This window comes from Eretmochelys imbricata, chromosome 2 (genome assembly GCF_965152235.1).
Source record: "Eretmochelys imbricata isolate rEreImb1 chromosome 2, rEreImb1.hap1, whole genome shotgun sequence".
Taxonomy (NCBI): domain Eukaryota; kingdom Metazoa; phylum Chordata; order Testudines; family Cheloniidae; genus Eretmochelys; species Eretmochelys imbricata.
Window position 1 is genome coordinate 117427864 of NC_135573.1, and position 24253 is coordinate 117452116.

Consider the following 24253-nt stretch of genomic DNA (forward strand, 5'->3'; position numbering starts at 1 on the left):
TTTCCCCGCTGCCTTCCCCCTGCCAGCACCTTTCGTTGTTGCCCCTCTACTGCTGGGGCCTTTCACTGTTGTGTGGCGCTACAGACCACAATGACAAGTAGGGACACAGCTGGTCTTTCCCTGGGGCTTAGAGCTGCATGTGCAGTGCCTGTTCTCTACACTACTGCCATAGGTGAAGATATAGCCTTTGTTATAGCAGATAAAACGCAAGCTGTGACATTGGAGCTGACTTACAAGATACTTATACAAAGCAAAACAAAATTTCAAAATAATACAGGAGATTACTCTGGTTGTCAGAAAGTAGCGCTAGAAAATCATCTCTGCTTTCTCTGTTTCTTAATCATAGACAAAGGGTAAAGTCAGAGAGAGAGAGAGAGCATATACAGCTTCAGACAGCCATAGGGGAAAACTCTGCCCATTTACCCAACCTACAAACATGAAAGTCTGAAAGGCAAGAAGTGGCATGAATTGCACTATCTGTGATATATTTTAACATTAGTCTCCTCGACAAATAGATTTTGGACAGATAAGAAATAAAGTTTGCTTTTGCTGTCTGGCAAAGTGAAACAGTTTAATGCTGCACTGCTAGGAGTAGGTACAGACTCACATAAATACAGTCTCCTCTCCATTCCTATTTGGCTAATCCTGGTAAGCATCGTACAGCCCAACAAAAATCTTGTGGAATCCCCCAATCAGATGAGGAAACTTGTTATTTGGATCAGAAAGGCAACAGCTCTTAGTTGCATAAAAACTAGAATCCTTATAAATGAGAACAAGATGAAACTGGGAGAAGAATTGTTTAAATAACTCTACAAAGGATCACATTTTGAAGAGTTCAGCACAGCATATTACAGTAATTAGAATACATTATTAGTCTATATTCTTATCTGTGTAAATAAAAGAAAGAAAACACTTCTGTGCTATAAATTGTTGCTGTTGAGGGTGCTGAGATCACCATCCTGTTTTGCTTTGGAATTACTTAATAAATCTCACACATTATTTAGCTGCCTCTTGTGTACAGCACTCTAATCCTCCTGCTGGATCCCAGGAAGATCAGTCATACTAAGGCTCCAAATCTTTAATGTCTTTTTTAATTTCCAAACATGAAGGAAAATGTGAGAAAGACACACTCTAACTACTGTATGTGTAATGACAGGTTTCAGAGTAACAGCCGTGTTAGTCTGTATTCGCAAAAAGAAACGGAGTACTTGTGGCACCTTAGAGACTAACCAATTTATTTGAGCATGAGCTTTCGTGAGCTATAGCTCACTTCATCAGATGCATACTGTGGAAACTATAGCTCACGAAAGCTCATGCTCAAATAAATTGGTTAGTCTCTAAGGTGCCACAAGTACTCCATTTCTTTTTGTATGTGTAATATTACCTCACAAGGCTTTAATATATCTAGCCGTATACAGTAACTGGTTTTTAAAATTCCAATTGGACTACCTAATCATTCTCCCGGAGAGTAGAGTCTCTCACCCCTTCAGGGGAGAAAGTACTTATGTCATGCCCTCAAATAACCAGTCTAGCTGGATCAGGGCCAGCATTAACTCAGAGCGTGTTAACATCTTGCAGTGGTTTTGTGGGGAGGAGAAAATAAGGTCTGAAGTATAGGCTAGATTCCAGTACTGTGAGGGTATGGGATGAATGTTCCAAATGCAAATGAAGTCTTGTACCATCAAAGAGACATTACCCTCTAAATCTACTCACAGAATCAATCTAATGCTCAGCTGGTAATTTGTCCACAGACCATGCAAAGCCAATGTGGCGCCACATATTTAAATGTTGGTTCCAAGTTCTATAATAGCTTTTTAGTTCGAAACTCAATCCTGTACTAACCATCCCTGCAAATAAACAATATACCTCCCAGAAATAGGTATAACTGAATTATCATAAAATGTATTGCAATATATTTGTTCATTCTTAGCAAACATATACAGACTGGGAATAAGGTTATATTAATTCTTTCAAAGAACACCAAATTCCAACATATACGATGAATCTGTCAGAGGTAATAAAGTCAGAGAAAGCAACATTTTAAGAATTTTGTGGGCTCATTCTGGATGAAAAACAAGTTAAACAAGCAGAGCTGTAAATTAAGAAACAGACAATAGACAAATTATCTTTGCAAGAGGAAGAGGAAAAAAACCAGAAACCTTTACATAACTTTATAATACACTGTATGTGTTTGACCTGCAGCTGTAGCCATGGGTAACAGAAAATGGGAAAGCAACAACAAATAAAATACTGCCTCCTGAGACTTTAAGGGATATCACCTCTACGTAGTCTGTCTCTCTGCCTTGCCCCAATTTATCAAGCCAAGACCAAAATTTCCTTTAGCCTTGTCCAAAAGAAAGCAAACCCAACCACCAATGGAAAAACCATCTTCATCCAAGAGCGGAAAGCAAACCATCCTTAACTAAATTTCCTTTTCAGCTGTGAGGAAGGAGAAAGGAAACTCTACATCCCCTCAAGAGTTTATCCCTAGCCTGCAACTGCTTCCACTTTATGGACTTGATCCTCCTGCAAGGTGCTGAGCACTCTGGCTCCAAAATCTTTAAGCATGTGCTAAAGTCCCACTGGTTTGAAATTTATGGGACTTCAGCACACATTTAAGTGTTTTGCTGCATCAGGGCCTAAAGCACATTCACTTTGATGAAACAACCTCTTAAAATTGAGCATGTGCTTAAATGATCTGCTGTATTCAGAACAGGCTGCTGAGCACCTTGCATGATACAGCTCCAAATAAAGACCGGAGTGTGGACACTCTCCTTTTCCAATAGGGAGACTGAGCATCTTCTCTGAGATAGGTCAGGTCCTCTGTCTTATTCCCTTTTTAATCTGTCAAGACCTGCTCTGCCTATTTTAGCTTAGGGCCCCCAGAACACAATACACATATATGTAGACAGTAATATCCACACGATATGTTGTGGACCACCAAGATCAATTTATCATACTTCTATGAACAGCTCACCTATGCCTTTCCCCTTTAAGCCAACTCTATCAGGACTTCCTCCAGAATTCCCTGAGTTTAAACGATTAAAGTAAAATTTCACCAGCTATTAACTATCAAATTGGGTATGTCACTGGGATTGGCCAGCTCTGGCAATCATATAGCATACAACTGCCAGATAGCTCTGTTTACATTTAAATAAAACCCCAAACTCCCCAGCTCTTTTACTTATGGAAGTAGAGCTCAAATCACTAGGCAGCTTTGAGAAGAAGGATGGCCCTGTGGTTAGGTAACTTGCCTAGGACTTGGGAGACTCTGCTCCATCACAGACATCCTGTGTGACTTTGGGCAAGTCACTTAGCCTTTCTGTGCCTCAGTGCCTCATCTGTAAAATGGAAATAATAGCACTCCCCACCTCACATGGATGTTGTAAAGATAAATACATTAAAGATTGACAAGCGCTCAGATATCATTGTGTGGGCCATTTAAGTTCCTTAGCTAGAAAGTCACTGGATAAAAAGAGATTTTGTTTTCCACTAAAAGATTTGTGATGAGGGCAGCTGAGCCTCAAGAGGGAGAGTAAAATTACTCTGGGTGTCTTGTTTGAGAAGTACAACCTTTATTCAGCGTAACACTGGAGGCGTTTTATGTATCTATGTGCTCAACCCATTGATATGCAATTGTAACTTAACTTGACCTTAAAGCAGAGGTCCCCATACTGTGGGGCACCCCCCCCCCCCACAAGCGATTGCAGAGGAACGTTCACAGGGACGTGGCTGGGGGTTTGGAGGGAGCACCACCCAGCTCCGCCCCGGCCCCTCCCCAAGCTGTGGCCTCTGCCTCCTTACCCCTGTCCATGTCACCATGGCCCCTCCAGGAGCTGTGGCCCCACTCCCAGCCCCAGCTCAGGGGGATGGGGGAGGTGCGGCAGACAGGGGTAAGGGGAGGGTAAGGTGAAAAGTTTGGGGACCACTGACTTAAAGGTTTTGTAAGGATGTGCGTATGTGTACTCCTCTCTACTATATCTATACATACATACGTACATACGCGCACACACTTAAATATTTCAAGATTCCTGCAGTGTTAGTGCTCAAAAAGATGTTGGGATGGGTAGAACACATTGGGTTTGCATGCTGGATAGGCCATATGCTCCATCTGTTGAAATATTTTAATGCAATTTAACAGGCAAGACTCAAAATAAAGAGCTGGATGAGACATTAAATTTCCCATTCCCCAAAACTCCCCGTCCTCCCACTGCTTGATAAATCAGAATCCTACATCTCTAAAATGTAACTCAGAGTATATTAATAAATTAAACAAGTAAAATTGTCCCTTCAAGGTAGCATTAGCAAGGTTTTTCCATTAGCTACAAATTCACTGCTTATTAAGCACGATACGGAGTTTGGTTGTGTCAAAACCAGAGCCTGAAAAAACTGAAGGGTTAAGAATTTGGAGCTGCCATTCTCCTTTAGAAAGCATGTGTACAAATAAATAAATAAAATAATCAAATGTTCAGAGTGCTACAGCTAAGATTACACATGTTAAAATTTTTATTGTGCAGAAGATGGCAGCACTGGGCTCAGTAACACTTTAAGTGCTGGAATTAAATACTGTAGCTAAGCTGTCAGTGTTTTAAAACAGGAAAAAAAAACATTTCGAGGAATAGCATCTAACTTTCACCTCACACAATACTTTGTGGCAAGTATGCTTTTGCCTTAAAACCCCTCACATTCAGAGGAAGAGCTTGCTTCAGTGAAATTGGTTTAGTTACTGCAAACTCTTTTCTTTGTGTTTCTCTGTCTATGAGGAAGGCACGTTATCAGGCTCATTAGTCTTCACTCACAACAATCTTAGGACTGAATACATAAGGACTGACAACAATAAACGGTCAGCAAAAGTGCTTTCACTGCAACTTCAAGATATTATACACACTCTTTTGAACCTCAGCACCGCACAGCAATGTTTGAACCGAGAATACAAACGAATGCAAAATGTGCACAATTTCTCCATATCCTTGTCAAAGGCCTCATTCCGTCACTGAAGTCGGAGCAATCCTCTTCCCTTCCATTTTAGCCAACTGACATTTTCTCTGCCAAGCTCTCCTCATATCCATTGCATTCATCCTCAATCCCAAAAAAACAGGCAAATCGCCATCTCTGAGGGCTATGCCAGTGCTACTTTCTGAACGGGAAGGCAGGAGATACCTGCGCAGCAACAAGCCTTGCCAACTCTCCCCACTAGCAGCTTCAATACAGCAGCACTTACGATTAAGGCTAAGATTTACTCATGGGTATTTTTAGTAAAAATCATGGACAGGTCATTGGCAATGAAAAAAATTCATGGTTGCTGCTTTGGAGGGTCTTGGGGAACAACATCTGGCCCCTGCTCTGGCAGCGAGGGCTGACTGTCCCCGGATGCCCGCTGCTCCAAGGCCCCAGGGACTGCTGCTCTAATGCCCTCCAGAGCAGTCCCCGGAACCGCTGCTGCACCAGGTCTACTGCTCTGGGGCCGCCCCCAGGACCACTGCTGCTTGGGCGGCCCCCGGAGCCAGCAGCGCCAGCTGCTGCTTGGGCAGCCCCCGGAGCCAGCTGTTCGGGTGGCCTTGTGGTCAGCCACACTGGCAGCTGTGGAAGTCATGGAGGTCCCAGAAAGTCACCGAATCCGTGACTTCCATGACAGACTTGCAGCCTTACTCATGGTTCACAAGCGCTCGGTGTGTGATATCGATAGCGGTTGCACCTAGACCAGGAACTATTGTTTTTCAGAAAATCTTAATATACATCCTACTAGTTATTACTACCATTATTCATTATTATTTGTATTGCAGTAGAGCCTAGGAGCCCTGATCATGGATCAGCATACCATTGTACTAGAGGCTGTACAAACACAAAACCAAAAGACCCCAAAGAGCTTACGTTGTGCTTAAAAGCTTCAATACTTTATTTTCTAATTGTTGAGTGTTAATTATAGTAACCATAACTTTATATTAATATGACTTTTATACATCAATTTTAATATAAATAATATTTAAATACACAGTTTTACTATTAGCAAAAAGACCACACACAACATGAAATTTTAAAAAAATCTAGAACTAGATTTTATACTGATTATGATACTGAATTTCCTTCTATCCAGCTCCCTCTCTTTGCACTACAGTAAATTTCCAAAGTTCTGCATCACTAACTTCAGCCTTTGGGGAACATGTAACTGCATTCCTTACTCTGTGCCTTCGGAATAATAAGAATTTTCTAAACAGCTGAAATAAATCTCTACAATAGGTGGAGTTTTTGGTTTTTAGACAGATTAGATATATTGATAGAGTTTAAGACAGAAGGGACCATAAGATCATCAAATTTGACCTGCTGTATATCCTTGTGTATTACACAGACCAATAAATTTTACTCAATTTGACAAGATATCTTCCAGAAAAGTATCGAGTCTTGATTTGAAGACATCAAGAGATAGAGAATCCACCACTTCCCTTGGTTGTTTGTCCAATGATTAATCACTCTCATTGTTAAAAATTCATGCCTTATTTCTAATTTGAATTTGTCTAGTTCAACTTCCAACCATTGGTTATGCCTTATCCACGAGATTACAAAGCCCTTTAGTACCTAGTATTCTCTCCCCATGAAGGTACTTATGCACCGTAATCAAATCACCACTCAATCTTCTTTGTCATAAACTAAACAGATTGAGCTCTATACATCTCTCACTATGAGGGATTTACTCCAGTCTTCCAATTATTTTTGTGGTTCTTTTCTGCACCCTCTCCACTTTTTCCAACATCCTTGTTAAGCTGTGGATACCAGAACTGTATGCAGTATTTCAGAAATGATCTCACCAATGCCATACACAGAAATGCAATCACCTCCCTACTCCTACTCACTACACCCCCTGTTTATACAAGCATGGACCACATTGGCCCATTTTGCCACATCTTCACGTGGGGAGCTCACGTTGAGTTGCTTATTTACTCTAACCTCTAAATTCTTTTCAGAGTCACTTCTTTCCACGGTACAGTCCCCCATTCTAAATGTATGGCCTGCATTTCTTGTTCCTAGAGGCATAATTTTGCATTTGGCTGTATTAAGCACATTTTGTTCAAATGGGCCCAGTTTACCAAGCAACCCAGATGGCTCTGTATGACTGTCCTGTCTTCAGCATTATTTATCACTTCAAAACTAGTTACATAGGCAGGCCGAAGACCTGGAGGAAAAATTTGGCACCATATTCTCAGTGGGATTATAAAGAGTACCTTTCCTGGTATATGCATTGCAATTTTCTTTTAAACAGTCAATAACACTGCAATCTCTCCTGTCCCTTTTACACTTCAGGATTTTTATTTTGGAATCAAACATCATCACAATGGGCACCCTGACTGACCTCAACACAGAGATCAATATCTGAATGGGTATGAAGAATGAACAACCCCCATATCCCATTCAGTGAGCCTTTAAGGAGGAGGTCAGCTTTAGACTCTTGGGTGAAGAAATCTGGTATAGTTTTTCTGAATACCAGAATCAGCTGAACCTTGAAAGTGAGGTATGACACTAAAACAACCCTATATAAGATAAAGCAATGAATCTTATTTTATTTCAGAAATTTCAAATTTAATGTACTGTTTTTGTTGTCTCTGTCATTTGGGTTCTTTGTAACACATTCTGAAGGTCAATGTCAGACAGTGGAGACCTAGCAGTGAGTTATGCTGTCAGGAAAGAGAGGCAAAGACTCAAAGACTATGGAATCTTTTCTTCGATATAAAAAGACAAAAAAAAAAACCCAGAAGACCAGGAAAGTGGGCAGTGAATGAAGCTAATAAAGCTTTTGCTCTTGCTCAAATTTGATTGTTTTAAAGTACATATTCTATTTAAAGGTGACTGAAATCAAAGAAAGGCTTCTGTCAGAGATGGTCAAAGTTTACTTTGTCCTGCCCTAGCGGAGGAGGTTGGACTTGATGACGTCCTAGGGTCACTTCCAGCCTTACATTTCCGTGATTCTCTGTAAAGATGAGTATCAGAAGCATTTTCAGTGGAAGAGAGTATTTGCAACCCTGTAACGAAAGCACATGTGCTATGTATGTAATGTTAACAGCAAGGTTTACCGTGAAAGAGTGTACCCATTGTTCTATAAAATGTGTCTTTTTAAATACCACTGTCCCTTTTTTCTCCCTCCACCAGCTGCATGTGTTTCAAGGATCACAGGATCTTCTCCTTCCCAGAGGCTAGCAAAGATTAGAAGGTGAAAAAAACACACTCGCGATGAAATGTTCTCTGACCTCAAGCTGTCCTCCCACACTGGCAGAGCGCAGATGAATGCATGGACGCAGACAATGTCAGAGTGCAGGAAAGCACAAAATGAACGCGAGGAGAGGTGGTGGGCTGAAGAGAGTAAGTGGAGGCAGCGTGATGAGAGGAGGCAGGATTCAATGCTGAGGCTGCTGGAGGATCAAACTAATATGCTCCAGCGTATGGTTGACCTGCAGGAAAGGCAGCAGGAGCACAGACTGCCGCTACAGCCCCTGTGTAACCAACTGCCCTCCTCCCCAAGTTCCATAGCCCCAGACACCTAAGAACGCTGTGGGGGGGCCTCCAGCCACCCAGCCACTCCACCCCAGAGGATTGCCCAAGCAACAGAAGTCTGGCATTCAATAAGTTTTAGAGTTTTAAATTTTTAAAGTGCTGTGTGGCCTTGTCCTTCCCTCCTCCACCACCGCACCCAGCGCTTCCCTCCTCCACCACCACTCCCGGGCTACCTTGGCAGTTATTCCCCTGTTTGTGTGATGAATTAATAAAGAATGCATGAATGTGAAGCAACAATGACTTTATTGCCTCCGCAAGCTGTGATCGAAGGGGGGAGGGGAGGGCAGTTAGCTTATAGGGAAGTAGAGTGAACCGGGGGGGGGGGGGCAGGCAGTTTCATCAAGGAGAAACAAACAGAACTTTCACACCATAGCCTGGCCAGTCATGAAACTGGTTTTCAAAACTTCTCTGATATGCACCGCACACTCCTGTGCTCTTCTAACCGCCCTGGTGTCTGGCTGCGCGTAACCAGCAGCCAGGTGATTTGCCTCAACCTCCCACCCCGCCATAAACGTCTCCCCCTTACTCTCACAGATATTGTGGAGCACACAGCAAGCAGCAATAACAATGGGAATATTGGTTTCGCTGAGGTCTAACCGAGTCAGTAAACTGCACCAGCGTGCTTTTAAACGTCCAAATGCACATTCTACCACCATTCTGCACTTGCTCAGCCTGTAGTTGAACAGTTCCTGACTACTGTCCAGGCTGTCTGTGTATGGCTTCATGAGCCGTGGCATTAAGGTGTAGGCTGGGTCCCCAAGGATAACTATAGGCATTTCAACATCCCCAACGGTTATTTTCTTGTCTGGGAAGAAAGTCCCTTCCTGCAGCTTTTGAAACAGAACAGAGTTCCTGAAGATGCAAGCGTCATGTACCTTTCCCAGCCATCCCACGCTGATGTTGCTGAAATGTCCCTTGTGATCCACCAGTGCTTGCAGCACCATTGAAAAGTACCCCTTGCGGTTTATGTACTCGCCGGCTTGGTGCTCCGGTGCCAAGATAGGGATATGGGTTCCATTTATGGCCCCACCACAGTTAGGGAATCCCATTGCAGCAAAGCCATCACTATGACCTGCACATTTCCCAGGGTCACTACCCTTGATATCAGCAGATCTTTGATTCCGTTGGCTACTTGCATCACAGCAGCCCCCACAGTAGATTTGCCCACTCCAAATTGATTCCCAACTGACCGGTAGCTGTCTGGTGTTGCAAGCTTCCACTGGGCTATTGCCACTCGCTTCTCTACTGTGAGGACTGCTCTCATCTTGGTATTCTTGTGCTTCAGGGCAGGGGAAAGCAAGTCTCAAAGTTCCATGGAAGTGCCTTTACGCATTCGAAAGTTTTGCAGCCACTGGGAATCGTCTCAGACCTGCAACACTATGCGGTCCCACCAGTCTGTGCTTGTTTCCTGCGCCCAGAATCGGCATTCCACGGCATGAACCTGCTCCACTAGCACCATGATGCCCACATTGCCAGGGCCCGTGCTTTGAGAGAAGTCTGTGTCCATGTCCTCATCGCTCTCGTCACCGCACTGACGTCGCCTTCTCGCCCGGTTTCGCTTTGGCAGGTTCTGGTGCTGCATATACTGCTGAATAATGTGCATGGTGTTTAATTTGCTCCTAATTGCCAAAGTGATCTGAACAGGCTCCATGCTTGCCGTGGTATGGCATCTGCCAAGTAACTCAGCAAAAAAGGCGCAAAACGATTGTCTGCCGTTGCTTTCACGGAGGGAGGGAGGGTCTGACGACACGTACCCAGAACCACCCGCAACAATGTTTTTGCCCCGTTAGGCACTGGGATTTCAACCCAGAATTCCAATGTGCGCTGGAGACTGTGGGAACTGTGGGATTGCTACCCACAGTGCAACACTCAGGAAGTCGACGCTAGCCTCTGTACTGTGGAAGCACTCCGCCGAGTTAATGCACTTACAGCATTTTGTGTGGGGACGCACACAATCGACTATATAAAAACGATTTCTAAAAAAACGACTTCTATAAATTTGACCTAATTTCGTAGTGTAGACATACCCTAAGGGACCATTCAAGGGGAAGTGTCACTACTTCACTTTTAATGCCTAACAGCTTTGGGGCAGGGAACTTATCTCTTAATCAGCCTATAAAGCTCATTTATATTTCTGCCCAAATATATAGAAAATAAATAAAAGACAGCATAAAAATCATCCAATGTGTGGCATCCTCAAGGCCTCTTTAAAATATAGCCATAGCAGAGCACTGTGCACAGGCAACTTAGTTCTGAGTGATAGCTTTTGGTGATCTCACAAACAAATACTTCACATTTAAGCAATAATACAAAGGGAAAAAATGTAATTGTAGCTAAGGCTTGTTTTTTTCCATAGAAAAGTGCCATTTTTTAATGGAAGAAAAAGGTAAATTTCACTGGGCAACATAAAATTTCATAAATACATGTCTTAATGACTCACATCAACCAAAAATGCTTTGTAAGGGGCCAGACATGTTTTGTTAGGAAGAAATAAATAAAGAGTTTCTATTCACTGTTTACTATTTTGGAACTTTACTTCAAAATTTTCAGTGTATCTAAGGAAAACTTTGACATAAATTGTTCAGAAAAACGACGTTTCAATAAAAGCAGTTTAAACACACATTCTAAAATTTTTACTGTAGAAAAGGTTTGGTTCAGCTGAAGTTTATTCTGCTGCAGTATCCTGTATGAATGCAAACTCCCTTGTTTCTGCTCTGGTGCTTATCAGTTAGCAGTGCAGCAGAACATGAAAAAGATCTTTTGGCACTTAGCCTGTGAACTGGCACACACAGCAAACTAACTGAAATATTCCCCAGCTGTGGCCTAGCCAGCCAAAAATGAATAATGTTTTTTTAAAAAAAATTCCATTCAATCCTACTGTGCTGAGTTCTAGAATATCTTCCATAGAGATTCTGAGTTAGCATTTTTCACACTAAGTGAGCAACTGGTGGGAAATTTTAAATTCATGTTTTTCATAGAGCAGTCAATTTCATGTTTTCCATGCAAGCTGTGATAACTGTGAAAATAATGTAGCTTCATTTATAGGCAAGTACTCTGGATGAAGTTTTGAGGCACACAACAACAAAAACCATGTGAAAGATGTGGTATTCACTTCCCAGGAAAAGATGAAGATCTCTCCCCTTGCATATGGGCAGGATGATAAACAAAGAACTGATGAAAGATGCTGGAGAAGCAGGATACCTGATAGATAGGCTTGGTAGAATTCTTCCCTGCCCCACCCCAATTTTCCCCCCGAATTTTTATCCATTTTTAATTTGACAGTTGCAGGAAATTAAGGGGGAAGTATGGTTGGGGGTAGTATTAGGGCACTGACAATGGTGTAGCTGGGGGGATCCTGTGCTACTGAGGGGTCCAAGATACCTGGACACAGGATGCAGGGGAGGCTGCAGTTCTGGTCACCAGAGCAGAGGCCTCTGGACAGGGCTGAAAGGAGGAAGATCAGCCTTCAGCCATGGAGGAGGCCACCCCACTGCTGAACACTCCCTGCCTGGGGACAGCCCCCGCACTCAGGGCTAGTGAGTGAGCGCGGGACTGTGACAGCGGAGCTGCAGAGGGCTCCCTGCACAGCCGTGGAGCCAGTGACACTGGATCGTTGCAGGCGCAAGGCTGCCTATGGTCCTAGCAGGGCAGAGCAGAGACCTCCCTGTTCGGGACTGCAAGGAGGAGAAGGACAAGCCCCCAACTGTGGAGGAGGCCACTCTGCTGATGAATGGCTCTGTCCCCTACGGCTGAGGGCTCATCCTCAACCTTGCAGCCCTGGCCAGGGGTCTTTACTCTGCCCTGCCAGGACCATAGCCTTCCCCACACCCTCGGCCTGCAGAAATCCAGTGTCACTGGCCCTGCAGCTGTGCAGAGAGCCCTCTCCACTGTCATAGACCCGCTCCCTCTCTCCTGTGACAGCAAGGCTGCAGAGGGTGCTCTGTGCTGCTGCTGCAGGGCCAGTGATACCCAATTTCTACAGGCCCAAGTGGGAGGCTGCACCAACTTGTATGGATGGATATGCTTTTCACCAATTTCAGGGTGTCAGCTGAAATCAATGTTTAACAACATCTATCAATTTAAATTAAGTCCTGCCAAGCCTTTATGTAGAGGGAAGAGATGGAGCCATGAAAACACCCCTCCGTGCACTATGGGGTGGAGACTTTGGAAAGGAAGTTCCAGTCCTCCCGGCAATCAAGATGAAGGAACTAGGAGGCACAATTTTGATTTCTAACAGCCATGAGAAGTACTTCCCTTCTGGTCATAGTGTCAGGGCAATACTAAGGATTTTTAACTTTGTTTTGCGGGAGGCTTGTCACTATAACAAATTCTGAGAATCTATGCGTTTGAGTCATAATAATAAACAAGGCACCATCATAAATAAATGTTAAGTTGGCACTTTGGGGATATTCTGAAATCTGAGGGAATGGGACAGTAGCAACTATTACTTGTGTAGGCCGCGTCAAGTCACATGCAGTAATTACAAGCCACATTTCTTAATAAATAAATACATAAATAAACAAACATACATACCTTTTTTTTTTTGTCTGTATTAAGTTTACTGCAAGGTCCTGTATATTTAATCTTTAACTAAACAACAAAAGAGGGCAAGAGTAGCTTTATGTGTTTCAGTGGCTGGGATGTGTTCCATACTAGTGCTAAGCCTGGGAACCTCTATTTGCAAAAGTGAATTCTGAACAAGCTGGAGGAAGTGGGGGATTGAAAGCCTACTGCATCTTGAATCGCAAGTAAATAAGACGACTCCTCAAATTAAAAACAAGCTTCTAGCCTCCCAGCACATCTCACCAGAAACATCAATACACTTTCAAGCTTTAAACTTTTTCACAGTTCCTACTTGTTTTTTCCAATTTGTAATATTCTCTGAGCAATCTCAAAATAAAATGTCTTGTTTTCTCAACAACTTTGTCTCCTTCTGTTTGACAAACATTGATTCCTTTCTTTTTGTTCCCACCTGCAATGCATTTTGCTTTGAATCGAGCTGAAATTAACAAGACTCTTTTCGTCTGTACATCATCATCATCACCATCATCAACTGACCTGGATGGGAAACGGTTTTCCCATCCCATAAAAAGTCAAGATTCCAAAAAATTCTTGTTCCTCCTCAGTACAAAACTGAGACCTTTCAAAGATTTTCAAGGAAAATGAGAGAGATACCCTTTCTGAATCCAGGGGAGACTTGAACCTGGGACTCTCACATCAAAGGTGGGTGCCCTAAGCACCTGGCTATTAACTATTCTGGGATGATGCCCTCTCAATGTCTCCCATTGGAGCTGTCCCACTTTGTATAAATAATTAAATGTTCACTGGGCCAGAGACAGACTGACTCCATGTCAGTGATCAGGTCACTTACCTGGGATGTGAGAAATCCAGGTTAAATGCCTACTTTAAAGAATATTAAAAAAAGAGGACTTTAGAATCTACTAATGACCGATATACATCTACATCAGAAACACATCCGTGGCCCAGCTGCAACACTGCAGCTTGCAATGCTGTAGCATAGATAGTTACTGCAGCAACAGAAGGTGTTCTTCCATCACTGTAGGTAATCCACCTCTCTGAATGGGGTTAGAGCTGTCTAGACTAGGGCTTAGGTTGGCTTAACTACGTCTCTAAGGGCTTGGCTATCCTACCCACTGGATCGGCGGGCAGTGATCGATCCAGCGGGGGTCAATTTATCACGTCTAGTCTAGATGCGATAAATCAACCGCCGAGCACTCTCCCGTTACTCCTGTACTCCACTGGAGCGAAAGGCGCAGGCGGAGTCGACAGGGAAGTGGCTGCAGTCGACTCACTGTAGCGAAGACACTGCGGTGAGTAGGTCTAAGTACGTCGACTTCAGCTACATTGTTCACGTAGCTGAAGTTGCATGACTTAGATCGATCCCCCGCTTCCCCACCCCCAGTGTAGACCAGGCCGCCTCAGGGTTGTAAATTTTTCATATCCCTGCGCGATGTAGCTAGGTTGACCTAAGTTTTAGGTGTAGACCAGGCCAGAAATAGCTTAAGAAAACCTACAGCAACAAAACACACTAAATACACCATAACAGGAACACCTGGAGGCCGCAACCTTACCCGTTTGCACAAAATAGATGAGTAGTATTCCAAAGGGCCATTGGTATGTAATAAACAACAACTGCTGTTTATTCCAGGGGAGCTGCAGGTTCCCATCCACTCCAAAAATCAAGGCCATGAAGTAGTGAATTTGAAAATACTTGAAAAGTAATCCCATTATCTTTTTCTTTCTTTTTTGTAATCTTTAGAGGATAACTCATGTCAGGCAACCAACCATACTCTGTAATTTCAATTAAATTAATTGTTGTTGCTCTTGAAACAGTACATGATCATCAGTAAAAATAAACAACATATAAAAGGAGAATATTTACCCAATTAACACATAGTGGTAGCTAAGATGCCACAGTGTTCTCCTATGTGTGTGCTGTTTTGCTAACAGCATTTTTTAATCATAACTATTTGAATAAATTAGGCTTGATTTGAATGACAGGAGAATTTGTCTGTCAATTAATTATCTTATCTTTTAAAATTAAGGGTCCTCCCTCCCCACAAATTCCCTAAAAAAAAGCCAGGGTTTCAGTTTTTGGGCTCAACTAGCTGGCTAGCTTGGTGCCCTAACAGCATGCAATCTGTTTGTAGTCTTTCTGCTGCTCCTGCTAGTAACAGAGATGTGTGTGTGCGCAGCACACTCTGAAGGAAAAGGGAGTTGGAGACTGTGAAACTGATTGTGCTAGAAGTGTTTGCTAATAGAGATGTCAATGAAGTAGAGAAGTTTCAGTACCTGAGTTAACTAGCTGCTGCTCCATGACCCCGCAGCCCAGCACCTCCATCCATTCTCCTTGGAAGTTGATCTCCATCTCAAAGGAAGGGTGAGTAAATGGGAAGTAGCAGTCTACCCATCTAATTTCCAGTCCTGTACCATTGTTTAAAAATAAATAAATAAGAAGAGTAAGTATTTAAAAGGCTACCTCCTCCAACCCTTTGTAAAACTTGTCCTTCAGTTAATGACACCAATTACTGTAATCCTGAGAAAATAAATAGCAAACAAACTAATTTGCAGCACTTTTGTGCAAGGTAATAAATCTTGCAACTTGTGAAAAACTGGCTATGTCTTTTCTAATATGAAAAACACTTTGTGCAATTCAGGCACCCTTTGAAACCAAATCAATCACTTGTCAAATTCCAGCAACCACCTGGCAGAGAAGGAAAATGAGCCAAGATCATGGGATGGTAGGTAATTTTGTTATTCTCTGTAACAGAAAATGACTAAGATCCTCAAATATAGCTAACACTTTTTGTTGTGTTTTTATTATTTTTATTATTTTACAATTTTAATTATTACTTTAATGACACATTTAGGCAAATAAGTTTCCACCCTCCCCCCCCCTTTTTTTCTCCAAACACAGTAATCTTAACCTGTTTTAAAAATAAAGCTATTTTCTCTGTACGTGCTTGTGTATGAATATTTATTAGGCTACACATACGAGAATACATGATGGTGCAATGTGGTGTAACACACAAGATATCTGTAGCATGAGTTTGGGATGACTTCAATACTTGTAAGTAAGTGAGCTATGCATGCAGTGTTGCCAACTTTTGACCCCAGTTTGGTTCATTTCATAAATCCCTAGTGCCTGGAGTCATGATTACACGAGAAACTCAGCTTTCATTAAAAAATAAAAAATAAAAAAATGAAATCAGTTTTCTAGCCTTTATGATTACAGAAGAAAGCCTGAAAACATGAAAGGCTCAAGAGCCTTTTAAATTTTTTTAAATCTCATGACTTTTAAGCTAATTTTATTATTTCTGCAAGCCTGACTCATGAATTTTGAATGTTTGAGTTTGGCAATATTATACATATCATCCCAAAACTGTGCCAAGAAAACCTTTACAGCATACTACACCATCCTGATTACAGTAGATGACAAATATTTTACAGGGGAAAAAATGTTTAGATAAGTTTTTGTTTATAGTTGTTGTTATTGTAAGCATCAGCATATATCAGGGCCAAATTGATTCCAAGGTTGAATTCCTGTTTCTGTTCCAATTCCCTTCCCCTCACTTTTTCCATTACTAATAATTACATGAAACAATTTATTTTTAGGCTGAAATTTTCCATGTTTAGTTTAAGCCTCCCACCCTTTTTTGAAGCAACTGTGATTCAGCCATTTTTGAGCAACACAACCAGGGAAACCCCATCCCTCCAAACAATTTCCACAAATGTTCTGATGGAAGTGTTTGCACTGACATTAATTAAAAATAGCTGAAACTAGAACCTTATTAAAGACTGTAATTAAAATGGCACCCTAGAGGCCCCATCTGAGATTATGGCCCCATTATACTCGGCATTATACAAACATAGTTAAGACAGTCCCTACCCGAAACAATTTACAATCTAGGACCCCAGTCCTACACTGTGATCCACATAGGTGCAATATCCCATCCACATGGACTACAATGCAGAATCAAGGCCTAAATAGACAAGACAGACTAAGCGTGGGAGTATTGTTATCCCATTTTACCATTGAGAGCTGATGCACGGAGACATTTGGGTCATCTCTTCACTGCAGAGTTTACTTGGGTGTTGCCCTTCACCTCCCTCCCATGCACACACAAGTTTAGTGGTACTTTTAACTTGGGCTAACTGGCTCGTTCGAGGCTGTACACTAAATCCCAAGAGAAGCTTTCACTCATGCTGATAACCTGCCCACTTTGCAGCGGGGACGCAAGCTAAACCACTTGAAGTAATGAAACTAAGTTCAAACTTGATTTAATTCACGTTCACTAATGAGCAAGGGAAAGCAATTCAAGTTTGAAAAAACACTAGCCTGAGTGAAGTTTGATGGGGTGACGTTAACTATATATTTCCATGCGATAGATGATTTTTTTAATTTTAAAAAGAAAAACAACTTTGAATTTCCACAATTTATAACTTTTGGTTTTTTTGTGTTTTTTTTTAAACTATAACATTCTCTTGCAATCTTAGGTGATGGATTCTTTCAGCCTTAGCTGCAGGTTAATGGCATTTTTGCACATAAATACTCACACACACAATACACTGTAACACATGCATGTGTACACAGACACAGCCAAAACAGTAAATACATTCAACATTTAGGAAACACCACAACGGATGCTGTTGACAGTCAGCCATTCAAACACATTAGCACTTGCATATTTTCTTTTTTGCTTTTAAAAGTAAACCTCAAGAACTTTTATGGATGAAGGTTAACTTTTTATTCATATAAAATTAGAAAATTCAAAGTGATTATCAGAATGACCATATTTGTACTATGTTTTTTATTTATACACACACACACACTATGGGTATGTCTTCACTCCACGCTGGATCGGTGGGCAGCGCTCAATCCAGCAGGGATCGATTTATCGTGTTTAGTCTAGATGCACTAAATCGATCCCCAAAGTGCTCTCCCGTCGACTCCTGTACTTCAGCGCCGTGAGAGGCACAGGCAGAGTCAACGGAGGAGCAGCAGCAGTCGACTCACCGCGTTGGAGACACCATGGTAAGTCAATCTAAGTACGTTGACTTAGATCGATCCCCCCCCCAAGTGTAGACCAGAGCTAAATGGTGATAACTATACTGACTTCACGCATATATAAATATATGAAGTCTATATGAAATGAGTATATATATGCATGAAGACAGTAAAGTTATCCCCATAGATAGAGAACACTACATATATACAAAAGGGACCAACATATGGTGACTGTGGGAACCATAACTTTGAATTTCCTGACCTTTGTGCAATTGGAATTGTAACCCTAAGGCTGATGTAAGACATCGCATTTTTGTATACATATGCATATATGTGAACTTATTTTTCATTCAGATTTCACAATTTGCAAAGGCAGTAAGAATTACATTGAAAATTCAACTAATTTTGTACTTAATAAAAAGAAAGCTCCAGTAGAATATGTTTTTAATAATCTGCCTTTCAGATAATGTTCAGATATTTGATTTCTGTTATTAAGAATCATAGAATCAGAGAAATGTAGGGCTGGATGGGACATAATTTCTATGATTCTTAATCAAGTAAATACAATTTCAGCATATTATCTGAAAGACAGATTAAGGACTGAATGAAAAGCAGGAAGGTGAAAAAATGATTCTATTACATGAGGGGATTTGGGGGGGAGGCTGTTTGTTTTTTAAATTTTGAACCATTGATGTATGTAAATAAGTTTTTCTGGTGTTCAAGGAACACTCCCTTTGGAGTATCAGACGCTGTACGGAATGCAGTTCCTTTGCATTAGATTATATTGCATTATTTGTCACAGAGTTCATCATGTTACCCAGTGTTCTGATCCACAGGGAGGCTCAAAGAGTTAGGATTGCTGTGGAAAATATATACACATTTCCTGTAATTTAGGATTAGTTAGAACACTAAACAGAGTGTTTTGTAACATCCATTCCTTTTTATTTTTAATGTATATTCAAAATTAAAGAAATAACATAAAAAGTACAGAAAACAGAGAAGGGATAGTAAAAAGAGAAACTATATAAGAGAAACTGTATCAATACTGTATCAATCTTCACTTATTTATTTTATTAACTTTTGTTTCCGTTTCTCCAGTCCTATACCAAGATACTTCATTTTTCACGATTGACTTCATTTAAATACACATTGCTTATTGATTAGGCTTAATTTCTTTTTAAATTATTATGATCAGAGATTAAACATGAGAAATTTCAGGCACAAAGGATTATTTCCAGAAATTTTAAAAAGGCTGAGGGCTCCAAAAATCAGACATACAATTTGAAAAAGTCAAATAGGACTTAACTTTCTGTGTTCTGTAAACCAAGCAATTGGTCCTTCAGACACTAACTACCAGATGTCAACCCACTCATTTTATTATTTCAAAATGGACTGTTCATGATTACCCACTGATGTCAATGGGAATCCTTTCATTGGCTTCATTGGGTATTGGATTGGGTCCCTTGTCCAGCAGTATCTAAAGGATTAGGCCTCTAGTGAGTAAAAAGTAAATGGAGGATTATTCTTATTTTTGATTAATGCATGCCAGTAAGGAATTGCACAGATCACATTTGTATTCAATGGAGATGGCATGGCCATATACTGAGCTAAAGGAAGAATCTGTCAGTAGTAGCCTAACTGAGCCCTGTAAGGAAAATGTTTAGCCAAAGGCACTAAAAATAAAAATCATGAAGGCAACCCATTGCTGTGGTACTGCTAAGAATCAGAAAAAACAGAGTACCAGACATTCTCCAGAGATTACACATTTATGTACTGGTTTGTTCCTTGTACGATTATGTTTAGGAAAGGACTCTGGAAGAAAAGAAAATATTCACAAACTACTGAGAACAGAAGTTGCTTAACCCTATGTATGTAAAATTTACATCTCTCCTAAATTAAGCCTGCACTTCATTACTTCCTATTTTCCTTTGTTGCCCCATCTCAAGAAAGTTACTTTGGAATTGGAGGGGTTTCGGAGAAGGGCAACAAAGGTGATTGGGGGTGTGGAACAGCTTCCATATAAGGAGAGATTAGTGGGACTGGGACTTTTTGGCTTGGAAGGGAGATGACTGGGGGTGGTATGATTTGGGTCTGTGGAGTCATGGCTGATGTGGAGAAGGTGGGTGTGGGAGTGTTGTTTGCTCATTCTCATGACACAAGAACTAGGGGTCACCAAATTAAATTAGTGGGCAGCGGGTTTGGAGCAGACGGGAGGAGGTATTTCTTTACACGGTGCGCAGTTGGCGGGTGGGGCTCCTTGCCAGGGGATATTGTGGGTGCTGGGATTATAGCTGGGTTCATAAAGGAACTAAATAATTTAATGGAGGATAGGTTCATTGATGGCTATTAGTCAGGGTGGGCAGGGATGGGGTCTCTAGCCTCTGTTTGCCAGAAGCTAGGAATGGGTGACAGGGGATCAATCACTTGATGATTGTCTGTTCTGTTCTTTCCCTCTGGGGCACCTGGCATTGGTCACTGTCGGAAGACTGGATACTGGGCTAAATGGACCTTTGGTCTGACCCAGTATGGCCGTTCTTATGTTCTATTAATTCTGCTTGCAACGACTGGAAGAAATTGTGTGGACCAAAAATCTAATTTATCCTATGTTTTCTCAGAAATTATCACCAAATGAGATTTTTGTTAAACTGGTAAGAGGTACACAAATTGGAGATAGTCCAGAGGAGAGCAACCAAAATGATAACAGGTTTAGAAAACATGACCTATGAAGAAAGGTTAAAAGAATTGAGCACATTTAGTCTAGAGAACAAAAGACTGAGGGGGGACAGAAAAGCAGTCTTAGCCCTGGTCTACACTACAGGGTTAGGTCGAATTTAGCCGTGTTAGGTTGATTTTATAATGAATGCGTCTACACAAGCAACCCTGTTCCGTCGACATAAAGGGATCTTAAAATCGACTGCTGTACTCCTCCCCGGCAAGGGAAGTAGCGCTAAAATCAACCTTGCTGGGTTGAATTTGGGGTCGTGCAAATCGACGTTATTGGCCTCCTGGTACTATCCCAGAGTGCTCCAATGTGACTGTTCTGGACAGCACTTTCAACTCCGATGCACTAGCCAGGTACACAGGAAAAGCCCCGGGAACTTTTGAATTTCATCTCCTGTTTGGTCAGCGTGGAGAGCTCAGCAGCATAGGTGACCATGCAGTCCCCCCAGAATTGCGAACGAGCTCCAGCATGGAGCGAATGAGAGACATTGGATCTGATTGATGTATGGGGAGAAGAATCTGTGTAGGCAGAATTCCGATCAAAAAGAAGAAATGCCGATATATTTGCCAAAATCGCACAGGGCATGATGGACAGAGGCTACAACAGACACACACAGCAGTGCTGCGTGAAAGTCAAAGAGCTCAGGCAAACCTACCAAAAGACAAAGGAGGCAAACGGTCGCTCCAGGTCAGAGCCCCTGACATGCCGCTTCTATGATCAGCTGCATGGCATTCTAGGGGGGGACCCTACCACTACCCCACCACTGTCCGTGGACACCTGCAAGGGGGGAGTCTCACGCAACACGGAGGAGGATTTTGTGGCTGAGGAAGAGGAGGAGAATGCGCAGCAGGCAAGCGGTGAATCCGTTCTCCCCGGCAGCCTGGACCTTTTCATCACCCTCGAGCCAATACCCTCCCAAGGCGGGATCCCTGACCCTGAAGGAGGAGAAGGCACCTCTGGTGAGTGCACATTTGTAACTACACTACAGGGGTTAAAAGCAATAGTGTTTAATGTTTGATTTGCCCTGAGCAATTGCAATGCATTCATGGCCAGTACAGCTACTGGAAAAGCCTGTTAACGTGTCTGGGGATGGAGTGGGAATCCTCCAGGGACATCTCCATGAAGCTCTCCTGGAGGTACTCAAAGCCTTTGCAGAAGGTTTCTAAAGGGGGTTCCTTATTTTGTCCTCCACGTTAGGACACTTTACCACGCCAAGCCAGTAGCAAGTAGTCTGAAATCATTGCAGCACAAAGCATTACAGCGAATGGTTCTGGCTTTTGGTCACTTTCAAGCAACATTCGGTCTTTATCTTTCTGTGTTAGCCTCAGGAGAGTGATATCATTCATGGTCACCTGGTTGAAATAGGGGAATTTTTGTAAGGGAACAGTAAAAGGACCCCATTCATGCTGGGCTGTTTGCGCTTGGCTAAAAGGGATCATCCCATAGCCACGCGGCGGGGGGAGGGGTGAAGGGATCATCCCAAATAGCCATGCAGAGGGGTGGAGGGTGGTGTGTGCTGCACATCCACCCGAAAACCGCAGCCCCTCCTTTTAAATGGCAAACCCAACTGGCATTGCTTGCTATGGGAAAGGAGGACGCTGCAGTTTGAAAACATTCCTACATGTTATGAAGGCGTTAGAAGCCAAACCAGAGTACCCTTTGGCTTACCATGGCCACCTGGAAACCAAATTCTGTTGCGCAGCCGTGTGTGATGTGTCATCATACCGGCAGGTGCTCAATATAAAAGGCAAAATGTAACCTTGTATCTAAAGCACATGCTGTCTGCTGTGAATTGCTTGATTCACTGTGAAAGAGTCTCCCTTTTGTTTTCAAAAATGTATCTTAAATTTTACTCTCCCTTTTTATCCCCCTGCAGGTGCAAATGTTTCTATGCTCCCCGTATCATCTCCGTCCCTGAGATTATCGCAGATTAGAAGGCGAAAAAAAACGCACTCGTGATGACATGTTTTCTGAGCTCATGCAGTCCTCCCGCACTAATAGGGCACAGCTGAATGCATGGAGGCATTCAGTGGCAGAGGCCAGGAAAGCATTAAGTGAGCACGATGAGAAGAGGCAAGCTACAATGTTGAGGGTAATGGGGGAGCAAAGAGACATGCTCAGGCATCTGGTGGAGCTGCAGAAAAGGCAACAAGAGCACAGACTGCCGCTGCATCCATTGTATAACCGCTTGCCCTCCTAACCAAGTTCCATATCCTCCTCACCCAGACACCCAAGAACGGGGGGGAGGGAGGCTCTGGGCACCCAGCCACTCCACTCCAGAGGATGGTCCAAGCAACAGAAAGCTGTCATTCAAACAGTTTTGATTTGTAGTGTGGCTACAATAAGCAATGTGGCCTTGTCCTTCCCTCCTCCCCCACCCCACCCGGGCTACCTCATCAGTTATCTCCCTTTTTAAAAAATAAAATTAATAAAGAAAGAATGCATGGTTTCAAAACAATAATTACTTTATTTCCTTTGCCAGCTGTGATCAAAGGGGGGAGGGTGGCTGGCTTACAGGGAATTAAAATCAACAAAGGGGGAGGGTTTGCATCAAGGAGAAACACACACAACCGTCACACCATAGCATGGCCAGTCATGTAACTGGTTTTCAAAGCCTCTCTGATGCGCAGCACGCCTACCTGTGCTCTTCTAATTGCCCTGGTGTCTGGCTGTTCAAAACAGGCAGCCAGGTGATTTGCCTCAACCTCCCACCCCGCCATAAACATCTCCCCCTTGCTCCCTCAGATATAATGAAGCACACAGCAAGCAGTAATAACAATGGGAATATTGGCTGCGCTGAGGTCTAATCTAGTCAGCAAACAGCGCAAGCGAGCTTTTAAACATCCAAATGCACGTTCTACCACTGTTCTGCACTTGCTCAGCCTATAGTTGAACTGCTCCTTACTACTGTCCAGGGTGCCTGTGTATGGCTTCATGAGCCATGGTAGCAAGGGGTAGGTTGGGTCCCCAAGAATAACTATTGGCATTTCAACATCCTCAACAGTAATTTTCTGGTCTGGGAATTAAGCCCCTTCTTGCAGCTGCTCAAACAGCCTGGAGTTCCTAAAGATGCGAGCGCCATGCACCTTTCCCGGTCATCCCACGTTGATGTCGGTGAAAAGGCCCTTGTGATCCACCGGTGCTTGCAGCACCATTGAGAAGTACCCCTTGCGGTTTACGTACTGGTTGGCAAGGTGGTCTGATGCCAAGATAGGGATATACATTTCGTCTATCGCCCCACCACAGTTACGGAAAGCCATCCACTATGACCTGCACATTTCCCAGAGTCACTACCATTGATAGCAGAACGTCAGTGATTGCATTGGCTACTTGAATCACAGCAGTCCCCGCAATAGATTTGTCCACTTCAAACTGATTCCCGACTGACTGGTAGCAGTCAGGCATTGCAAGCTTCCACAGGGCTGTTGCCACTCGCTTCTCAACTGTCAGGGCAGCTCTCA

General features: G+C 42.6%; 1 protein-coding gene across 6 annotated transcripts in view; it reads right to left on the reverse strand.

Moving 5' to 3' along the window:
* Nucleotides 1–24253, reverse strand: part of FARS2 (phenylalanyl-tRNA synthetase 2, mitochondrial) — a 361394-nt gene that overhangs the window by 231010 nt on the left and 106131 nt on the right. For 5 of the 6 annotated variants that reach the window (XM_077810682.1, XM_077810684.1, XM_077810683.1 and 2 more), the window contains one exon: nucleotides 15355–15486. The exons of the other annotated variant lie outside the window; for it this stretch is intronic. In XM_077810682.1, coding sequence (XP_077666808.1) covers nucleotides 15355–15486 — 132 coding nt within the window. The remainder of the gene's footprint in view (nucleotides 1–15354; nucleotides 15487–24253) is intronic. 6 annotated transcript variants of the gene reach the window in all.